This window comes from Anomaloglossus baeobatrachus, chromosome 2 (genome assembly GCF_048569485.1).
Source record: "Anomaloglossus baeobatrachus isolate aAnoBae1 chromosome 2, aAnoBae1.hap1, whole genome shotgun sequence".
NCBI lineage: Eukaryota > Metazoa > Chordata > Amphibia > Anura > Aromobatidae > Anomaloglossus > Anomaloglossus baeobatrachus.
The window spans coordinates 562,998,433-563,022,309 of NC_134354.1; the positions used below are offsets into that span (position 1 = coordinate 562,998,433).

Here is a 23,877-nt window from a genome sequence, read left to right on the forward strand (position 1 = left end):
ATTTCTACTGAATGTGGCAATATACCCCAGATATGGCTGCACAGTAATGCTTAGCCCCATGGCGAACGTCAGGAGTGAAGAGGGGCTATTTACCTCTGGAAGTACAGATTTTTCTAAAATTGTTTGCGGACTCCATATACAGTGCCTCTAAGTGCAAGAAAAGCACAATCCCCCATCTAGTGATTCTGTTTTAAATTACACCCCTTTGGGAATTTATCTACAGGTTGCCTTCTTTTCAGAAGTGCACAAAACTGTGGTCGACGGTGCTTTTATGAGCTCTTAAAGAGGGACACCGCCAGGTCATAGGACAGACAGAGTCCAAAGTCACTTCATCTGCCTCATTATAGGCAATCTTCCATCAGGGGTTCAGTCTGAATCATGTATTTCAAAGATTTACATTGAAATTTTGATTCCCTTCCTCAACTTTTGTAAAAGATATGATCTTGGCTGTGTTATACATAACTTTGACTTGCAACTATTTAGAATATGATTAGTTATGCAGACTCTTGACATGTCACTGCAAATATACTTTAAGCTTTCAAGACTGCCTGAATCCTTCTGGGCATACTCTCGATCAGATTCAAGCATGTTTTAACTGAAATCTGACCCCAGGTCTCTTCTACATGTTCCCAATGTTGGTGTATACTGGTTGGCTCAGTGGATATGTATACAGCTTTTTCTTCTACTCTACCCACAAGTGTCTGATTGGGTTTACATTTGGGGATGGACTGTGTGGCCAATCCAGCACCTCTACTTTATTATCATTGAATCATTTCTTCGCCAATCTCCACGTATGCTTCGGGTTGATGTTCTGCTGGAACACTATATCGTTCTTTTCATACCCATAGTACTCAAGTGTATGAAGTAACTAATCTTGCAGCATACTCACATATAGTTCAGCATTGAGACCACCATCGAACCTAGTGAAGTTTCCAACGACTTTGGCTGTAAAACAACCCCCTTTCATCATGCTTCCGCCATCGAACTTGACAGTTTCTGCAATTTCTCAATCCATTAGCCCCTTTTCCCATTTGCACCGATCAGAGCCTAGTCCATTGACTTTCGCCTCATTGCTCGAAATCAACCGTTTTCAATCTTCTATTGTCCACTTTTCGTATTTTTTTCCAAACTCGAGCTGACGCTTCTGATGAGCTTTTTTGGGCCACCATTCCAGACTTGTGTAACGTGTGCCACACGGTGCTTACATAGATGTTTGTGATCTCACTATTACGAAGCATACGAGCCACCTCCACTGCTGTTTTTGTCACAGCAAAACTGATAGAATTTGTGATAAGCCGACTTGTTGACTCCGGTATTTGTCCATAATTGTCAACTTCTAAGCTTTTGAATGGATAGATGGACTTTATTTTGTATTCTTCCACTGTCATGGCACACACATGATGAAGTTTGGCAATTTTCTTGGCTGAGATACTGCTATCGCTGGAATATGCTGTTTCACGTTTTTGGGAAATCTTCTCCATGGCTGCTCCTCAATTCGAAACAGTGACCTTTCACTTGGGAATCAACCTGATAACACACTGAGCTATTATGAAATGTGAGAACAGGTTGAAATTTCTAGTATAAAGGAAGAAATAGATTTTTCAAACACAAGGAGCAAAACAGGAACAATTCAGTGACAAGACAATAATATGCATCACTAATCCTATAGCAAATAGTTGCAAGTCAAACTTATGTATGAGACAGCCAGCCAAGATGATTGTCTATATAGTGAAGATAGTCTCACACTCAAAGCTTTAATGAATGGTGAGATATGGAGCCTGAAATTCAAAAGTTCAAAAGATTGTTATCCTTTTGCTCGTCAGTGTATCTAATTATAAACGAACATTGATCCATAATATACAAATCAAACGTTATTCATTAAAAGCCTGAATCATATGGGCTGACAGGACTATTTATCATGCAGCATGTGTAAGGGCATGTGCGCACGTGTGCGTATTGCATGCATTTACGCTGCGTCTAGCACTGCAGCGTAAATGCATGTGTTCTGTGTCCCCAGCACAATCTATGAAGATTGTGCATAATCCTTGCGCACAATGCTTTTTTGAAAGCAGCAATTTGGATGCTGAAATTTTGATCCAAATCGGTGCGTTCAAAAATGCAGCATGTCACTTCTTTCATGCGCTATGGATGCATCTCCCACTCTGTCTAAGGAAGAGGCAGCAGCCATAGGGCATGAAATCGGAATTTATTCTGCTGAAGCACTGCATCTATTACGCAGTGTTTCTGCAGTGATTTGAAGTGCACATGTGCTGACAAATCGCTGTAGAAATTTCAGCATGTACGTGCACACACAGCCTAAAGCGATATATTGAAAACAAGAAGGATTTTTATGCTGACAAAGTATCCAATCAGCTGATGAACAAGAGTTTTGCTCTCATGAATTTTTGTTTGCAGGTTATAAGCATGGGTAAATAAATATGGTATAGTACATGAGTACAGAACATAAAAAGAAGCACAAAAAACATTTTAACTGAAAATTGTGACACACTATAGAGCATTTTATATTATCAGGGGAAGATTCTCATGGAGTCAATTATGTAAGGGACAGACAAGAGGAGACCAAAAAAGGTCTTATGTGTGGGTAGTGTAAAATCTGTCTGAAGCCATTAGATCAAAAAAATACTATTTTGGATACAGTTGATGGTAGCCACTTCATATAGTAGATTGCAAAGGAATGCAGATATTCACACTTTAAACCCTATACCGGGATCTGGACTTCACGGGGGCCCCTTTGTTTGTATCCTTATTGTAACTGCTGGCTAGAGAATGAGGTAAGGATGGATAAAAAATTAGCTGTGTCAGTAACAGCAGGAATGGAATGAGGGCCAGAATCAGAAAGGAAAGTCAGATAAACTAAAATCAGATTAGTGGGAATAACAGAGACAGATTTAGTAATGGTCACAACAAGTCAGGTAAAGAAGAAGATGAATATAACAGAAGTATAGTACTTGAGAATCATCAGTAGACAAACCACAATAACTGACAACTCCTCCGATATACATGGAGCTGATAGCATGCGCCGAGTGATTGAACAGTACCCACTCTGTGTGGCTGTGCAGCATCACCGGTATGGTTGGACAGTGCCTCGTGCCATCCTGTGATATGTGTAGTGAATATGTCTCCATCATCATTACCTGTAGAGTAAATACGTCAGCGTCTGGCAATAGAAGCCCGTGAATGGACTAGATTATGTGGAGAGAAATGAATTCAATCTGTAGCAGAGTTGATGGTGAATTGGCAAAGTGCAAAAATGATACATAGGCGACCACAGAGAAGGATGTTGCAGTAGTGTAGATAGGACTGGAGAATTTGTGAGGTTGTGAACTGTAACTGAGAGGTCTGGTGAAGGGTTGAGTAAGTGAGCTAGTGGAAAGTTAAAATATTTAGTTAGATCTATATTCCATGTTTAGTTTTAAAAAGCCGAAGGAAAAAAAGGAAACTATTTTACAAAACTTAAATTTTGCACCCTTATTTTCTCATACATTGTAAGCTCTTTTGGGCAGGGTCCTCACACATAGTGTTTCAATTGCCCATTACTTTGATACTTTGTATTGTTTGATTTGGCCTGTTCATGTGCCATCTATTATAAAGGTTAAAGTATTGTTAAAATGTTGTCTCTACTGCAGTATACAGAATTCCATTAAAATATTGAACTACAAACAAGACTATTCACCATAGTATACTTTTCACATTCACTTTGCTGTATAAAAGACATGTATAGTCATAGCATAATAGCTTACCTGTAGACAGGCCGGAGCTCTTCCTTGTGGCTTATTCACATCAACAGCAACTAGTTGCCAGCCACCGCTAGCATCTTCATGAAACATCTTAAGAAGAAATAAAAAAATGTATTTTAATATATTACCCCCACATAACTTATCATTGTTGTAAAAACACCTCAAAGAAAAGATCATTAATATACTGTATATTAACACATATTTCCTATAAAATGCTTTAAGTGGGACATAGACTGATTGTTGGGGCAGGCTATAAGATAGGCCGGCAAAAAACTTGCTATGGAAAAGAAATTATTCTGAGGGTCCATCCTCTAGTTATACAGAACGTGTGTATAAACTCACTTTTAATACATGAAACTTCTGGATATGTAGAACACACACTATTTAGTGAAAAAAAATGTATTTGATTGGATTGGTTTGGTCCATCCTTGGACCAGTGAAACTTTTTGAGCGAGAGCCTCCCCTGTGGCTGAGCTTTTGTCTGGAGTTAAAAAATGTAACCAATCCCAACTGGAATTTAAATTGGAGTCAAGCTAAATATAAAGTTCATCTGAGGACTATAAAACAGAAGGAATGAAAATGGAAAACATGGTCATTTGTATGAGGGGAGCTGGAATAAAATTGTTTGTGATTCAGTGTGTACATACTGTAGATATTTTTTTTTTAGGAATAACAGCATGGACCGCTGGGCAGAAAGTTAAATGATCTGAAAGGAAAGACAAGTGACACTGGCAAGAGTTGAATTAATTTAGCTCTGAATAAATGATCTGTGGGAGGATGAGTAATTTACAAGAACCATTGAGCTGATTCATATATGCAGTGAAACGTAGGAGACAAAACAACAGTACCCACATGTGCTCTCAATGCATTATTTATACTTATGCTTAGTGGTAACAATATTGCTTTGTGATAATATATATCACTGTATATTGCTTATATGCTACCAAAGTTGATCCTTTTATTGCTTATATGTATTAGAACAATCAACTTTTTTATTCCTTCATGTTATTTATTTGAGCCACAAAAGTTACTTTGTCACGAATACAAACTCATTAGTAAATATTTGTTGATGTAGTTATGACCATCCATATTCACAGTGCAACAATTATGCCTTAAATCTAGCATTAACATGGCCATCAGCTTTACAATAAGTCAGCTCATTGATGTAAAACGAGATTGACGCGTAGGACCACAAGGGACACGGTTTTAGATCATTTGACCTTAAGCAAATGTCGTGGTAACAGACTGTGACATGTTGCAAAAAGCATTTCACCCAGTCCATGTCTTGCAAAGATCTTTTTAGTTTTCCTGAAGCATAAGACTAAGCAGAGATATGTATATATCCGCTGCTGCTGTGTCCAGAGGCTCCAGTATTAGAATTCTGCACAAATTCTTCAGATGAAGGAAGAAATGGCACAATAGATGTAAAGTATGTTTATCTTCCAAGGTGACTTGTTGTTATCCATTTGCTGTCAAAAATATTGGTATGTTTGATGGAACCCCAGATATAGATTCACAACGCAAATGTTAACAGAGCTTTATATCCAATCTCCTCAGAAATCCATTAACTGTGCTCTTTTTTTGCTTTTGTGTTGTGGATTCTGCTTATTACAAACTGTACAATTGATGCTAAATGCATTCAAAAGACCCCTTTGTCTGACAATGGGGTCTAAAGAGATTCCATTGTGATTGTCTGTTGTTTTTGACTGAAAGCTCTATTTCTCCCATCTCATATGACAAAATTTAGACAAAATTTAAGCCTTTATTGCAAATTAAAAATGTTGTGACAAAGTCAATAAAGAGTGATATATTCAACAAAAAGCGTAACAGAAAGGAACATAGCCTATATTATATCTTAGATAGGCCTATAATCCACTGCAAATTTTCCCCTTGATGTGATATATTTTCAAAGACCGATATGCTTGGCTCCGGACTTCAAAGCCTTTATTCTCATTATCACAAATTTACCACATCCCTGGCTTCTTTTCTGTAATCATGTTATTTAAATAATATTCTGAGTGTGCATTTCAATCATTTTCTACTCCAGGAAACATGTATCCAAGCACCTGCGTTCATAATAGAATTACATACAGATAGTAGTGTAAATAACTATTATTATTGATTAAAGCTAGTATACTTGTCTTTTTAGGCAATCTCTTCCTCATATTACATATACATCTTTGCTGAAAAGATGTGTATTTTTTATACCTTCTTTATGAGGTGTATATCTGATGCTTGATGGGAATCTATCAACAGGTTTTTGCTACCTCATCTGAGAGCAGCATGATGAAGTCAAAGAGACTCTGAGACCAACGATGCAATACTTAGATTACTAGGTGCAGACGTTCTGACACAATCGGAATTTTTAGGTTTAGCAGTGTTGCAGAGCTGAGTGAACTTCTCCACCCACACCAGGCTCTCAATACAGATTGTATGTAGACAGTGAGATGTCAAATACTGAAGGGGGCGAATCAGACTGCCCTGCATGTGACTTTGTAATCCTGCAATGATAAGGGTCCAGCTGCTTAAACAAACATAGCATAGAATCAACAGATTAGACTGTGACAAGGCAGGTATCATTGAATCCTATTTTTAAAACTTACTTATAGCATGCTGTCTTTACTGTTATGATCCGGAACCATGGAAGACCACAAGGTATTATTGGCAAAAAGGTGACGAGAGCATTGGCAACTAATCTGGCCGTCATCCCCTTACTAACCACCAACACTAGAAGTAGCTGAGGAGTGAACTAACATCCTATGCACCACGAACCCAGCCGGAGAAACTAACTATCCTAAAGGAAGGAAGGATGAATAACTCTCTGCCTCAGAGTAGACCCCCAAAGGTATAGCAAGCCCCCCACATTCAAAGACTACGGTGATAAAGGAAAATACAATACACAGAAGGAGGATAGGATAAGCAAAGGTGAGGCCCCACTAACTAAATAGGAAAGGATGGGAAAGAGGCTGATGGTGGCCAGAGAAAAACCCTACAAAAACTCAAACACCTGATAGTACAAAAAGGTCCTCAGATCGCACAATCTGTACTCCATCCTATATCAGGCGCTCTTGTCAAACCAATAAACAAAAAAACAGGAACAATTACAAATTCAAGAAGAAACAAACACATGGACTCATAGGAGCAAAACACCAAACATAGCTGCAGGGAGCTTCCCAGCTAAGCAACAAAGAGGGAAGATTCCTGCATGGAAATAAACTGACAATAACCACAGTAAATGACAAACCCAGATAAGAACAAAAAGAACACAACAACTAAGAAAGAACCAAGCACTTATCTGGGGTAGATGTGGTCAGAAACAAGATGAAAAGGCAGGTGAGCTACAGGACAATGATAAACGGCTCAGACTGCCAGGAGGCCAAGGCTTAAATAGGCAGAGAGTTAGCAATGGAAATGCCCATTGCTCAAAAATACCTGGTCTCTGTCAAAACCATTCCTGGCCACAATAGGGAGTCTCACAGCAACAACAGCATAACTGACATTCACAACAGTATCCTCTCCTTGAGGAGGGGTCATCGAACCGGGTCGCTCAGGATGGGCATAATAGAAGGCGTGAACCAACCTGTCCGCATGAAAGTCAGAAGCCGCAACCCAAGAGTTATCCTCCTGCCTATAACTCTTCCATTTGACAAGGTACTGAAGCTTTCGTTTACAGCGACGGGAATCCAGAATTGTTTCAACCTCACACTCCAGATACCCTTGTATCAAAACAGGGTCAGGATGCGCTGCTGCAGGAACTGGTTGCTCCACATGTCTCTTCAACAGGGACTTATCGAAGACATTGTGAATCTTAAATGACGCAGGCAGAGCCAAACAAAACGATACAGGGTTGATAATCTCAGAAATCTTATAAGGTCCAATAAATCTGGGTTTAAATTTAGGAGACTGAACTCTCATTGGAATATTTCTGGAGAACAACCACACCATGTCCCCCACTTTAAACCGGGGACCAACAGTTCAACGGCAGTTGGCAAATTTTTAGGCAGTTTCTTGGGATTGAAACAATTTATCCACTACCTGCCCCCAAATCTCTGAATTCTGTTCACCACCGAATACACTCCCAGACAGTCAGACACCTCAAACTGCCCCGAGGAGACCAAAATTTGCAGAAAAATGGGACACCAATGTGGTAGAGCTAGCCCTATTGTTAAGGGCAAATTCAGCCAAAAAACGAAACCCAATCATCCTGATCTGCAGAAACAAAACACCATAAATAGGTCTGGTTAGCCCTTTCAGTCTGACCGTTGGTATGAGGATAATACGCCGAGGAAAAAGACAGCTGAACACCCAATTTTGAACAAAAAATCCTCCAAAATCTGGATACGAACTGCACTCCTCTGTCAGAAACAATGCTTTTGGGAATACCATGAAAACGAACAACATGTTGGAAAAACAAAGGCACCAACTCTGATGAAGATGGCAACTTAGATAGTGGAACTAAGTGGAGCATCTTGGAGAATCTATCACAGTTTACCCAAATCACAGTCATTTTCTGAGAGACGGGAAGCTCAGAAATAAAATCCATAGAGATGTGAGTCCAAGGTCTCTTAGGTACCGGCAAAAGCAACAATAGCCCACTAGAATGTGAACAACAGGGCTTGGACCTAGAACAAACTCCACATGACTGCACAAAACTACGGACATCCCGGAACAGGGAAGGCCACCAAAAAGAGGGGCTAACAAGATCTCGAGTACCAAAAATGCCAGGAGCAATAAACCTCAGAGACAACTCGGTTTCTCCATTGGTCCGGTACAAACAGTTTTCCCGCAAGAAATCTCTCAGGTTTATCCCCCTGAAATCTCTCCAGTGCCAACCGCAGATCAGGCGAGATGGCAGAGAGAACTACACCATCATTCAGGATGACCACAAAATTAAACCGAGTAAAATACAAAGCCCACCTGGCCTGCTGAGGATTCAACCTCTTGGCAGATTCCAAATAGGTAAGATTCTTGTGGTCCTTAAGCACCACAACTTGATGTCTAGCTCCTTCCAACCAATGTCTCCATTCTTCAAACACCCACTTCATAGCCAATAATTCCCGGTTGCCCACATCATAATTCCATTCAGAAGGAGCAAACGTCTGAGAGAAAAAGGCACAGGGCTTAAGTTTACCCGAAATAGAGTCTCGCTGAGACAGAACAGCTCCTTCTCCGATCTCTGAGGCATCTATCTCAACTTGAAATGGGCGAGACACATCAGGTTGCTACAGGACCGGGGCATAAGTGAACCACCTTTTAAGGTCCTGGAACGCCACAATTGCCTCTGGGGTCCAATTCTCAGCATCAGCTCCCTTCTTGGTCAAATCTGTCAGAGGTTTTGCAATGCGAGAAAAATTGGCTATACATTTACGGTAAAAATTCACAAACCCCAAAAACTGCTGCAGGGATTTTAGAGAAGTCGGTTGCACCCAGTCGTAAATAGCCTAAACCTTGACCGGGTCCATTTCGATAGCAGAGGGAGACAAAATGAATTCCAAAAATGAAATCTTTTGCACCCCAAAGAGGCACTTTGACCCCTTAATGTACAGTGTATTATCCTTGAGTATCTGAAAAACAGCCCGTACTTTCTCAACATGAGAGTCCCAATCATCAGAAAAAATCAAGATGTCATCCAAATAGACAATCAAAAATTTACCAATAAGGTCCCAGAAAATGTCATTCATGAAGGCTTGGAAGACGGAGGGGGCATTAGTGAGCCCAAAAGGCATCACTAGGTACTCAAAATGCCCCTCAGGAGAATTAAAAGCCATCTTCCATTCATCATCCTCCTTAATACGGATGAGATTGTACGCTCCCTTAAGATCCAGTTTCGTAAACCATTTGGCAGTCTTGACTCTAGAGAAAAGATCAGACATCAGAGGCAAAGGGTACTGATATTTGACCGTGATTTTATTAAGAAGGCGGTAATCAATACAAGGTCTCAACGACAAATCTTTCTTAGCAACAAAGAAAAAGCCAGTACCCAAAGGAGAAGATGAGGGCTGAATGTGCCCCTTCTCCAATGATTCCCTGATATATGATCGCATGGCATCATGTTCGGGTACAGAAAAGTTGAAAATCCGCCCCTTGGGAAATTTACAACCTGGCACCAACTCAATGGCACAGTCATAGTCACGGTATGGGGGCAGAGAATCAGATTCCTAGTCATTAAATACATCACGGAAATCAGACAAATATGCTGGAACATCAACTGTCTGAGCACACGTAGACGACACAGAAAAGTCCTGATGCACACCTTGACAACCCCAACTAGCTACCGACAAGGATCTCCAGTCAAGGACTGGATAATGGGTCTGCAGCCACGGAAATCCTAGTACCAAAGTATCATGTAAATTATGTAATACTAAAAATTTACAAGTTTCCTGATGTGCTGGTGCTACTCTGATAGTCACCTGGGTCCATTGAGGTTTATTTTCTGCCAAAGGGGTAGCATCAATTCCCCTTAAAGGAATAGGAGTTTGCAAAGGAACCATGGGGAAACCACAATCCCTAGCAAACCCAAAATCCATCAAATTAAGTGCTGCCTCTGAGTCCACAAAGGCCATTGCAGAAAATGAAGACAATGAGCAAATCAGTGTGACAGACAAAGGAAACTTCGGTTGCAAAGAACACACAGTAACAGAACTAGCCAATCTTCTTTCACGTTTAGGGCAGACAGAGATATTATGAGAAGCGTCTCCACAGTAGAAGCACAGTCTATTCTTCCATCTGAACCCCTGCCAACCAGCATTAGAGAGGACCCTATCACACTCCATAGACTCCAAAGGCTGTTCCACAGGCACAAAATCAGCAGGTATCTTCCTGCGCTCACGTAACCGCCTATCTATCTGAATGGCTAAGGTCATAGAGGCATAAAGACCAGAAGGGACGGGGAATGCCACCATTACATCCTTCACATTATCAGCAATACCCTTCTGAAAAAGAGCCACAACTGCGTCATCATTCCATTTGGTAAGGACAGCCCACTTTCTAAATTTCTGACAAAAATATTCTGCAGAATCCAGACCCTGGGTTAAGGACAACAAGGCCTTTTCTGCTTGATCCACAATATTGGGTTCGTCATATAATAACCCCAATGCCTGAAAAAAGGAGTCCACATCACTGAGAATCGAATCAACAGATGCCAAGTAGAAGGCACAGTCCTGGGGTCACCACGCAGCAAGGAGATGACAATCTTGACCTGCTGTATGGGATTCCCTGACGATTTAGGGTGCAGGTCAAAAAATAATTAATAATTATTTTTGAAGCTCAAAAATCTCGACCTATCTCCCGAAAAAAAGTCAGGAATGGGAATCTTACACTCTGCAATGGGAATCTGTGCAAGATAAGACTCTATATGACGAACCTTAGCAGCAAGATGAGCAACACACTCACCCAATTCATCCATGCTAGAAAAAGATCTTCGACGGAACCCAGAGAAAAAGAGGAAAAAGTACACACAAAAAAAAAATAATTTCAGCAGACTTTTTTTTTTTCCTTCTTAAGAGTACCCTTTATTAATAGTAGGTCGGTTATACTGTTATGATTCGGAACCATGGAAGATCACAATGTAGCACTGGCAAAAAGGTGACAAGAGCATTGGCAACTAATCTGGTCGCCATCCCCTTACTAATCACCAACACTAGAAGTAGCTGAGGAGTGACCTAACATCCTATGCACCGCGAACCCAGCCGGAGAAACTAGCTATCCTAAAGGAAGGAAGGATGAATAACTCTCTGCCTCAGAGTAGACCCCCAAAGGTATAGCAAGCCCCCCCATTCAAAGACTACGGTGATATAGGAAAATACAATACACAGATGGAGGATAGGATTAGCAAAGGTGAGGCCCTACTAACTAAATAGGAAAGGATAGGAAAGGGGCTGATGGTGGCCAGAGAGAAACCCTACAAATACCCAAATACCTGATAGTACAAAAAGGTCCTCAAATCGCACGATCTGTACTCCGTCCTATGTCAGGCGCTCTTGTCAAACCAATGAACAGAAAAATAGGAACAATTACAAATTCAAGAAGAAACAAACACATGGACTCATAGGAGCAAAACTCCAAACATAGCTGCAGAGAGCTTCCCAGCTAAGCAACAAGTAGGGAAGATTCCTGCATGCCAGATAAGAACAAAAAGAACACAACAACTAAGAAAGAACCAAGCACTTATCTGGGGTAGATGTGGTCAGACGCAAGATGAAAAGGCAGGTGAGCTACAGGACAATGATAACCAGCTCAGACTGCCAGTAGGCCACGGCTTAAGTAGGCAGAGAGTTAGCAATGGAAATGCCCCTTGCTCAAGAACACCTGGTCTCTGTCAAAACCATTACTTGCCACAAGAGGGAGCCTCACAGCAGCAACAGCATAGCTGAGATTCACAACACTTTACCTTACATAGCAAAAACCTGCTAACAGATTCTCTTTAAAGATAAATAAATTAACTCAATTTTGCACATCTGTAAACACTGACGATATCCTATGGTTCTGATCAATTTAGGCAAAAATACTAAAAAGCAACCTTCTTATACCAAGCAAGCAGTTGTTCATTCCTAACAGAGCAGAACTATTGATGCTACTTAAATTGATAACCTGAATAGATGAGTTCCATATTATTATAAAATATTGTTTGGCAGCCCTAGATTAATTTTACCTTCCCAAATGTTTGAATTAAACATTTTCTGTCTAATTGGCTAATAGGCAGGGTAATAGTTTACCAATAGAGTCCAATATTTGAACCAAAATATTTTTTTGTTTTCTTTTGCTCACCATCTTTTCCCACACCTAATCTCAGTGAAGGGCAGCATCTGTTGTTTTCACCTTGTGAGTATGTCTACTGAGTGGTCAATACTAACCTATATCGAAACTCACACTTTCCACTAGACCCCTGGGATACTGGGGTCTTCATTGTAAAGTACAATACTCAAATAAGTATACTCAATCATTATTATTATTATACTTTCTAATCTAACTGGCTTTGTTACCTACCGGTAAGTGTACTGACCTATTTATTTTTAGTTCTTGTAGAAACAACTTTGCAAAAAAATGTAAAAAAGAAAGTATCGGAGGGTTAATTGTGGTCCACAGAAGCAGAACTTGTGAACTGCTGTATATAGGCAGTCTTTACAGTTCCAATTTAAGTACAAAGCTAGACAATAGGATATAAGATGTATGTAGTGCATTTTAATACAATGAGGTAGAGTTATGAAAACTGTCCAAAAATAAAATCTTTATTGCGGTGAACACAGGGCAACACATCACAATGCAGCTTTTATTTTTCATTTTGTTATTGATAAATGAAAGCTGTGTTGTGACTGGTTGCTACAGATGTTTTTCTTTTAGACAATTTTTATGATTCTGCCCCATTAAAATCTATGACCCAAGTTCATCAAGACTGACAACTTTATCACCGGTCTTGATGAGGGTGCGTGATGGAGTCAGAAGCTCCTAATTCATCAAAAGGCAATGGCCTGATTCATTAAGAGGTGAAGGTCTGACGAGTGGCGTTAGTCTTACTCCAATTCCTGACAGGAGTAACATCTCTAGCATAGGAACGCATGAATTAAATGAGCTATGGCGTCATGCACCTTCTGCTCCCCAGATAAGCCTATTTTAGCTGAGCTGAAACTGGCATGAAAACACCAAAAGTCACAACGTTTTGCGCAACATTTTGCAGGGCAATTTACGATTGAATGCTAGCTAAATTACTTTTTTGAATCAGGACTATTATTTTGTTTATTTTATGCTGCATTGTTCATGATAATAAATTCTTTTCAGCACTAAAGTAATGTTTCAGACTGAACCAAATCGAAATATTATTTAAAGCAACTGCATACAACTGCATGTGCCAGTGTCACGGGTGGCACAGTTAACAGACAGTTCTGTGGCGTCTGGCTGTAGAAAGTCGCAGCGTTTGAATATACCAACTGCTCCCTGACATTCCATTCTTCCTGGAGTGCTGCAAATGGTATCCTATGTATCTTCTATGCTTGGGGTTAATCTCTTTCCTTTTAGGACCCTGCAGATACCCCCAGCTTTCAGCTGTTAATCATCATCACTTCCCCTTGTGTCCTTATATTCCTATACAGGCGCTGGATGGAAGCAGTCAGCTTGTATTCATCTGAAGAAACATTATTTTTTTCTTGCAGTTCCTCTCCCTGAGTCTTGTTGGAGATAAGTTAATTGTTCACTTCCCACTGTTTGCGCTCCCTGTGTCTTCTTAGGGGTACTTCTCACATAGCGAGATCGCTAGTGAGATTGCTGCTGAGTCACAGGTTTTGTGATGTACCAGTGACCTCATCTGCGATCTCGCTGTGTGTGACACTAAGAAGCGACCTGGCCCCTGCTGTGAAATCGCTGATCATTACACACTGTTCTGGTTCATTTTTTGCTCGTTGGTCTCCCGCTGTGCAGCACACATCGGCGTGTTTGACGGCGGGAGACGAACGTGCACCGACTCTGTGTAAGCAGCGTACGCTGGTAACCAAGGTAAATATCAGGCAAATAAGCAAAGCGCTTTGCTTTGTTACGCGATATTTACCCTGGTTACCAGCGTACACCGCTTACCGCTGGCTCCCTGCACATGTAACCAGGGTACCCATCGGGTTACTAAGCAAAGCGCTTTGCTTAGTTACCCGATATTTACCCTGGCTACGTGTGCAGGGAGCCAGCGCTAAGCGGTGTACGCTGGTAACCAATGTAAATATCGGGCAACCAAGCAAAGCGCTTTGCTTGGTTACCCGATATTTACCCTGGTGGCAGCCTGTAAGCGTGTACACTGGTAACCAGGGACCCTGGTTACCACCGTACACGCTTAAAGGCTGCCAGCGCTGGCTCCCTGCACACGTAACCAGGGTAAATATCGGGTAACTAATCAAAGCGGTTTGCTTAGTAACCCGATGTGTACCTTGGTTACCAAGTGCAGAGTCGCTGGTGGCTGGTCGCTGGTGAGATCTGCCTGATTGACATCTCACCAGCGACCATGTAGCGATGCACCAGCTATCCTGACCAGGTCAAATCGTGCTCGGAATCGCTGGTACGTCGTTTAGTGAGACGGTACCCTTAAGAGCTTAGTGGAGTTGACACAGAAAAGAGAGAAAGATCACCACTTCCTTAAAATTGAGTGTTCAAACTTTATAGGTGACAAAAATATCCGTTAAAAACAATATTAGTTATCTGCCGTGTTTCTGGCTATAAGTCCTTAGTCACAGAGTGACTAAGGGCTTATGGCCAAAAACGCATCAGAGAAATTATACATTTTTAACAGATGGACATCGTTTTTAATGGATATTTTTGTTACTAGTAAAGAATGAAAAAACAATTCTAAAGAAGTGCTGATCCTCCTCTCTTTTTTTGTGCAAAATGACCAGGTCAAACTGTTTTGGATCTCTGCATCCACCTAACAACAAGTCCTGATAGCTACAATAGCAAAGTGAGGCATTTTCCATATATTGTCTTTTTTATCTGTCTTAGTGTGGTTGACTAAGCACTATGCCATCCATTCCTTATCTAGGGCACAGTTCAGGGTCAGCCAGGGCCAGGTATCCTGCTCGGCGCATAGGTCCAGAACCTATTTAGGGTGGTCAGGGGAGCCTGGGGCCAGCAGAAAGTTTTCTTAGGGGTCACCATCTCCCCCTTCCCTAAACACAGGATTTCCCTTCATGGTCGCCGTACAAGTGGTACATCCCCATACCTAGCATGACAGTCAGAGGGAGCAATTGGAAACAGACTTGCGGGGCTGCAGGTAATACTCTACAGATGAGCAAATGTATTCAAATGTAATTGAAATTTCCTTGAATCTTACGAAAATTTGTATTCTCCAGAATAGGGATTATTTATAATTCGCTCAGTGAATGTAGCAAAGTGGCAGCTGCTATTTTGCTGAACAGTGGAAAGCCACAGAAACGGTAAAAAAAAAAATGGCTACTTTCCCCAATCACCTATCTCACCGCTCCGGCAGCCCACCATCTAGTCCTTCATGTGTCCTACTTTCTCTTTCCTCACTGTGTGCTTTCGCTTTGGTTATTCAATTCATGTCATGGCTTGTGGCTCTACCATGCCTCTGATATCACAATGTTACAACTTAAGTCATCCGAGTAACAGCAGGCTGTGGGGATGGCAGGACAGATGAGCTTTCAATTTTTAGATTTTTTTTTTCCTTCCCTTGTTTATTATAATAAACTTTGTTGTGATTTGAAATTTATTTGGCTAATTCGAATCTTGGCGAATTTGGTAACTTTTTGGCAACCTATATATTACTAAGAAAATTCTTCAACTCCAAATGGTTCCAACATAACGCATCACTTTAATAACCCGGGAAACAGAGAGTATGTGGGAGATGTTCTCATGAAGTGCTAGAGGATCAGTGTCACCTTGGCCTGTGTCCTGTTGCACATGACAGTGTGATATGAACATGATAACTTAGATAACGCTCTAGTGAAATCAGTTTACCGTGGTGGTAGCAGTTGAAGTAGTGCTGCTCCGCGAACCCCACATCTGTTGAAATTGCACTCTAATTTCAGCAAAGGTCTCAATAATCACAGCAATAAAGACGTTCTAAAGAAAAATAAAGTTATCGGTGTTAATAAGAAAAGAACATGCATTTGCTTAATACTAACAGACGTGGTGAATACATTCCAGGCAATAAATTATACAATACCTTAACAAGCCAAGCAAGGAAGAAAATGAGGGTAATGAAGTAGAAATAGGAGCGCCATCTGGGGAAACTGTCAATTGCTCTGTACATAAGGAAAACCCACCCTTCCTGAGAGGCAGCTTCATATACGGTAAAAATGCTGGTTCCTGCCGGAGAGAAACAAGTCTTTGAAAAAACTATGCAGCCGTGGTATCCTTGGATACAATGCACTGATAATATTCCTTTCACAGAAACTCCATCATGCCGCATGACTCACAGTCTGGATAATGCATTCAATATCTATCCAACATATATGACAGAAAACAACAGACAAGGATGATTTACATTCATAAATGCACTGAAATCCTACATGAATAGAAGAAAATTGAGAATAATTATTGCTTTAAAGACAAGCTGCTTAATAAGGCTAAAGTATAGATTATTTTAATCATTTCTATGTGCAGAAAAATAATAAAAATAATTATAGGTGACAGGTGTTCTTCAAATAAGAAATGCAAAAGCAAAGATTCACTGTGGATCTTTTGTCTGTCATTGCTCATTACTCCTCATAGTTGAAGAAGCTGTGGAGCCTTTTTCTGGGTTTGCAGGGTGTTGATAAAGAGGATGACAGTGAAAATGATATACTAGTGACAGGATATACTGTGAGAGAGTGACAGGACAAGTGGTCGGTGGTTGCTATATTTCCCCATGATTCCTCGCATATGTGTACTAGGCTCCAGGAGGTATCTAATTCATCCAGGAAAAGCTCAGTGAGCAATAAAGAATCTCCGATATCCCTAGCAAAATATAGTTTAGAGCTTTTAGTAAGTCATCCAGCTGCACACTTCATATCTCATGTATAAGAATTTTTCGAGCAATAAAGAAGAATTTGTTCATTTGAGCTGGACCAGCTTGTCTTGCTGATTCATTAAGACCAGCATTGTGCATGCCAGTCTTTATATAAGGATGTGTAGGAGAAGGAAGCTCCTAATTTCTTAGGAGGACCATGACAATAAATTTGGTGCATCTTACAAGTGCCTTGTGCCTCCTCCTCCTTTAAAGTGGTAGAAAGTTTTACGAACTAGATAATGGGTTTAGGCATTGCTCATCCTGCCCACTTAGGCAAATCTGTCATCAAAAGTCGTCAAATTTTTGCACAACTTCAGAGATCAACAAAAATGAGATTAAATGTGGTTATGTTTGGCATACACACCTTGATACTCGGCCTATAGTGTACATTGTTTTTGCTTTTGGTGGTTGTTATTGTACCACTGGTACAGACATTGAAGCTGATGCTTAGTTAGCGCCAGACTGAGAAGGACAACATTTTTGCTTTTTGCCTGAATGTAAAGTATTTATGTTTATTTTGTGCAACAAAATAAAGAATACAAAAATGTTGGAACTGATTTTCTGTGTCACTGTCTCTGACTGCATTGATCTAATATTCAAAATAGCCCCAAAATTAACAAAATTTGACATTTTCTTCAGTGAATTACATTTTCAGCAAGTGAATCTACGCAAGCAATTTAACAATAACAAAATCTAGTTCTTTACTACATAGTAAAATCTCTGATACTGCCAGCAACTTTCAGAGATACATTTGTTGCTAAATATTATATTACAGGTTATGGGTGCTAGATTCTGTGATGGTACATTCAGCCACAAAACTAGTCTGATTGCCCCATAGTAGAGGAAAATTCATTCTTGACGTTACATAATTTAATTATCATCTTCCTCACGAAGCTTGTGCCTTAGGTTATAGGTTAAACTCAATGGACACATGTCTTATGAAACTATTAAATAAAAAAAAAATCTTATTCAGAGGCAATACTGCTGCTCAAGGTGAAACTCCGTAATGTAATAAAACATTTAGCTCAAACAGTAAGGCGGCTGGTATTCAACTGTATAGAAGGTTACCAGGACTATGACTGCTATGAAGGATATGTCAGACATATTACCAGTATCTTTTGTGAAGCTTCTAATTTAAAATTAGTCCACTCAATTAAATTACTTAACTTTTTATTTTTTTAAAATAAATAAATATATTTATCATTATATACATTTCTAATTATATAAATATATTCATATAATACGTAAATATATTTATAATATATAAATATATTTATTTTATGCATTTTTATTTATTATAATTTTTAGATTTACACATCAATAATTGAAAAAAATACTTGCATCACACTAAATAATATGACTATAGAAGCATACTTGATTAAAGTTTCACATTCACAACAATAATCCCCCAATAAATACAGTATCATCAATATCCACATTTGTTCAATTTTCTTAACAATGACAAATAATGTCAGCCATCACCTGCTTAATTCAATATATTATATGCAACTCCAAAAAAGAGAGCAAGTGCAAGAACAGTATTTTCTGCCATGCTACAGTAGTAATATATAGAAAGGGTGGTGATGAGACCAAACTATTTGTATACACTAAAAACATATAATTACCTTGTATCCAATAACACTCAATGTGAGCTTTGCACTGTCAGTCATCCACTCTAGTTGAACAGCAATTGTAAAAGCGATCATTAAAGAAAACTAATACACAAATGAATCTGCCAGATACATTGATATTGTAGACTAACTTCATTTACCATAGCATGCCTGAAGACCCATTCAACCTGCACATTAACCCCATATCTGCAGGTTAATAGCACTTTTTGTACATGACAGGTTCGAAGAAAGTGAGAATTTGAGAATGTATTTCCAACAATTAGTTACATTTGATATAATACTTTTAAAAGTAGGGCATTCTATAATTTAAAGATTATAAATCAGCCATGTAGCTGGAGATGGGAGAATAAAAATGGGCAGATATCTTAGGCTATGTGCGCACTAGACCGTTTTTCCCGCGGATTTACCCGCGGATTTGCCCCGGAAATTTCTTGAGAAATGTCTGCAATCTTTGTGCAGACATTTCCCATGAAATTCAATGAGAAAAAAAAATAGCTGTGCGCACTGTGCGGATTTTTCTCAAGAAAATTTCTTGAGAAAATTTTCTCGAGAAACTTTCTTGAGAAAATGTGCATGTCCATTAATTTCCGCAGGTACCGGGGGTATTCCGGGGGTATTCCGCAGGTAGCAATGATGTGCGGTATACCACCGGAATAGCCGCGAATTACCTGCGGTAATGCCCATCGCTACCTGCGGTTTTACAGGAAGCGATGTCATTATGCCAGGAAGAGGAGCAGAGGAAACACACGTCGCACTCCCTGGACGCCGCACAGAAGCACTTCCGTGCGACCTCCAGGTGTCTGTGCAGTGTGTGTCCTGCTCCGGCCTCGCGGCTGCCTGCACTGCAGGGTGTCAGTGTCTGCCCGCAGTGTCAGCAGCTTGTCACGCTGCAGCGCAGGCAGACACTGGCACAGGCAGACACTGATACTGCACTGCAGGGTGTCAGTGTCTGCCCGCAGTGTCAGCAGCCTGTCACGCTGCAGCGCAGGCAGACACGGACATCCTGCAGTGCTGGGAGCCGCGGGGATGACGATCGCTGCTGTCAGGAGGTGAGATCATTACCTGCTGTGACGATCTCCTGCCTCCTGACGTCAGCGCGGTCACTGCTGTCTATGCCCGTCTCGCGAGCGGCCCGAGACTGTCACTAGCGGTGACGTCACGGGCTCTCGCGATAAGTCAGTGACAGCGCTGACGTCAGCAGTACAGGAGATGATCACAGAAGGTAATGATCTCATCTATGCTCCTGATGGCAGCGCTGGTCATCCCCTGCAGTGACCTGAGCTGACCTATTGATGTTAGCTCAGGTCACTGCATTGCTCTCCCAGCCAATGGGGAACATTCTGTTCTTCATTGACTGGGACAGTGACTATGGTATGGATCGCCGTGCCCCCCCCCCCCCTTATTGGATTACGCCGGACGTGGAATTGATTGTGCTCTTTTCAATAAATTGGTTAAAGAGGGAATGTTTTGGGGAGTGTTTTTTCAAATAAAACTTTTTTTGTTGTCTATTTTTTAATTATTACTGACTGGGTTGGTGATGTCGGGTATCTGATAGACGCCTGACCTCACCAACCCCAGGGCTTGATGCCAGGTGACATTACACATCTGGCATCAACCCCATATATTACCCCGTTTGCCAACGCACCAGGGCGCGGGATGAGCTGGGGCAAAGCGCCAGGATTGGCACGTCTAATGGATGCGCCACTTCTGGGGCGGCTGCGGCCTGCTATTTTTAGGCTGGGGAGTGTCCAATAACAGTGGACCTCCCTAGTCTGAGAATATCAGACCCCAGCTGTCCGCTTTACCTTGGCTGGTGATCCAATATGGGGGGGACCCCACGTTTTTTGTTTTAAATTATTTATATAATTTAAAATAACAGCGTGGGGTGCCCACTGTTTTGGATTATCAGCCAAGGTGAAGCTGCCAGCGGTGGTCTGGAGGCTGCAGCCGTCTGCTTTACCCTAGCTGGCTACAAAAAATGGGGGGACCTCACGTCATTTTTTTTTAATTATTTATTTATTTTATGGCTAAATACAAGGCTAAGCACCCTTTAGGCTACTTTCACACATCCGGCTTGAGCTCTGCGGCTCAATCCGGCTGTGCAAGCTATGCAACGGATGCGGTGAAAACACCGCATCCTTTGCATAGGTTTTTCCTTTGCGGCCAGTCCGGTTTTTGCCGCTTGTGGCATGCTACTGAGCATGCGCAGTGGCAAAAACCGCATGCGGCGGCCGGATGCGGTTATTGCCGCATTGCGCCGCATCCGGCTGCCATAGGCATGTATTGAAAAATGTGCCGCATCGGCCGAATGCGGCGCGATGCGGTTTTTTTTGCCGCACGAAAAAACGTGCCAGGCAACGTTCCATCCGGCCGCCGCATCGGCTACATCTGCCGCATGCGGCAAAAAACGGACGGAACGCAAGGCCATGTGGCACAATGCGGCACTAATTAAAGTCTATGCAGGAAAATCACAACCGGCAGCAAAAAAAAACGGTTGCGATTTTCATGCAAAGTGCCGGATTGTGCCGCATTCCAGAAAGCGGAGGTGTGAAAGCAGCCTAAGTGCCACATGAAAGTCACTAAAGGGTGCCAGCTTAGAAAATGCAGGGAGGTGGAACATTATATAGGTTTTTCTCATCTATCTATCTATCTATCTATCTATCTATCCCTCTATCTATCCCTCTATCTATCTATCTATCTATCTATCTATCCCTCTATCTATCTATCTATCTATCTATCTATCCCTCTATCTATCTATCCCTGTATCTATCTATCTATCTATCTATCCCTCTATCTATCCATCTATCCCTCTATCTATCTATCTATCTATCTATCTATCTATCTATCTATCTATCTATCTATCTATCTATCTATCCCTCTATCTATCTATCTATCTATCTATCTATCTATCTATCCCTCTATCTATCTATCTATCCCTCTATCTATCTATCTATCTATCTATCTATCCCTCTATCTATCTATCCCTCTATCTATCTATCTATCTATCTATCTATCTATCTATCCCTCTATCTATCCATCTATCCCTCTATCTATCTATCTATCTATCTATCTATCCCTCTATCTATCTATCTATCTATCCCTCTATCTATCTATCCCTTTATCTATCTATCTATCTATCTATCTATCCCTCTATCTATCCATCTATCCCTCTATCTATCTATCTATCTATCTATCCATCTATCCCTCTATCTATCTATCTATCTATCCCTCTATCTATCTATCTATTCATCTATCTATCCCTCTATCTATCTATCTATTCATCTATCCATCTATCCCTCTATCTATCTATCTATCTATCTATCTATCCCTCTATCTATCTATCCCTCTATCTATCTATCTATCTATCTATCTATCCCTCTATCTATCTATCTATCTATCTATCCCTCTATCTATCTATCCCTCTATCTATCTATCTATCCCTCTATCTATCTATCTATCTATCTATCCCTCTATCTATCTATCTATCTATCTATCTATCCCTCTATCTATCCATCTATCCATCTATCTATCTATCTATCTATCTATCTATCTATCTATCTATCTATCCATCTATCCCTCTATCCATCTATCTATCTATCTATCTATCTATCTATCTATCTATCTATCCCTCTATCTATCTATCTATTCATCTATCTATCCCTCTATCTATCTATCTATTCATCTATCCATCTTTCCCTCTATCCATTATCTGTCTATCGATTATCTTTATTATTTATTGCAGGGACAAACCTGCGGTAAATCCGCGGTAAATCCGCGGCAAATTCGCGGCAAATTCGCGGCAAATCCGCGGCAAATCCGCGGCAAAAACGCATGCGGATTTGGTGCGGATTTTTTCCGCAGGTCCGGAAATCTTTCACTGGCAGAAGTTTCTCAAGAAATTTTCTTGAGAAACTTCACATTTCTAGTGCGCACATAGCCTTAGTGGCAGTAATTCTCTGTATTCAGTGGCATTAGAACAGACAACAGACAAGCAAATGCTATTTTAATGAAAATGTACAGCTGCTTAATATTTAACAGTTTTCTATTCAATATTGTATCAAAGGTCATGAAATTATGTCTCCTGTTTCAATTATTTGCAGTTTTATTACTTTTGTACAGGTTTTATTTACATTGCTGGAACAGAAATCACTACATTGATTTAAGTTACACAAAGCCCAGATAACTTGAACTAATCATAGGCTAAAACTTTTTATAAAGGATTAGCAAAGAAATACAGTGGGGCATGACAGAATGGTATTCTGTCTTAGTTACAACATTTGAAGTGCAATATAAAGCTGTCCGTCTACAATGTTTATTTTCCAAATAATGGATGGTAAGTATTATATCCCTGTTTCGTATACCTCACCTACTGTGAATAATCTCATAAGTCAGATGGAGCGTCAGAGCTGCTTTCTAGGAAGTCCTATGTCAATTTAGTTTTAGATTGAAGTCCAGTAGTAATTATCAGTAATGATAATAATTATTTTGTAGCACTTTACATGCAATTAGGCAGACAGTGGAAAGCACTTAAAATGTTTATATTTTAGATTGTGGTAAACGACTTTTCTGAAAGGCCCCGTGTGCAGCAAATTTAGCATGTCTGACCCTTGTAAAATCTAGAAAACAAACTTTGGTTCTACTTTCATCAAAACGTACGGGAATTCGTCAGAATGATCAATCCACTCAAACAGTTTATATGGTCACATTGCTCTCTGAAAAATAATGTTATCAATACCTTTACTTATGCAACAAGCTGCTCCCAGACTTAAAGGGAATCTGTCAGGTAATTTTGTAGTACAATACCAATGCTATCTTTAAATAGGGCTTAAGGAGACCCTTCAGGATCACCAAGGTTTATACCGCTACCTTATCCTGTTATCCTGCTGTAAACACCATAGAATTCAGTGTCTGGTTCATGTTAGTCAAGAGTGTGATGACATAGACCCTGTCAGTGCCTAGCATGGGTTAAAGTTTCTTAAAATTCAGCCAGACGTATTGTTCTTCTGTG

General features: G+C 40.5%; 1 protein-coding gene across 4 annotated transcripts in view; it reads right to left on the reverse strand.

Moving 5' to 3' along the window:
• NALCN (sodium leak channel, non-selective) overlaps nucleotides 1-23,877 on the reverse strand; it is a 1,011,261-nt gene that overhangs the window by 621,925 nt on the left and 365,459 nt on the right. For all 4 annotated transcript variants that reach the window (XM_075336708.1, XM_075336707.1, XM_075336706.1 and 1 more), the window contains 3 exons: nucleotides 16,414-16,556; nucleotides 16,206-16,310; nucleotides 3,762-3,848 (listed from right to left, as the gene is read on the reverse strand). In XM_075336708.1, the coding sequence (XP_075192823.1) occupies nucleotides 3,762-3,848; nucleotides 16,206-16,310; nucleotides 16,414-16,556 (335 nt within the window). The remainder of the gene's footprint in view (nucleotides 1-3,761; nucleotides 3,849-16,205; nucleotides 16,311-16,413; nucleotides 16,557-23,877) is intronic.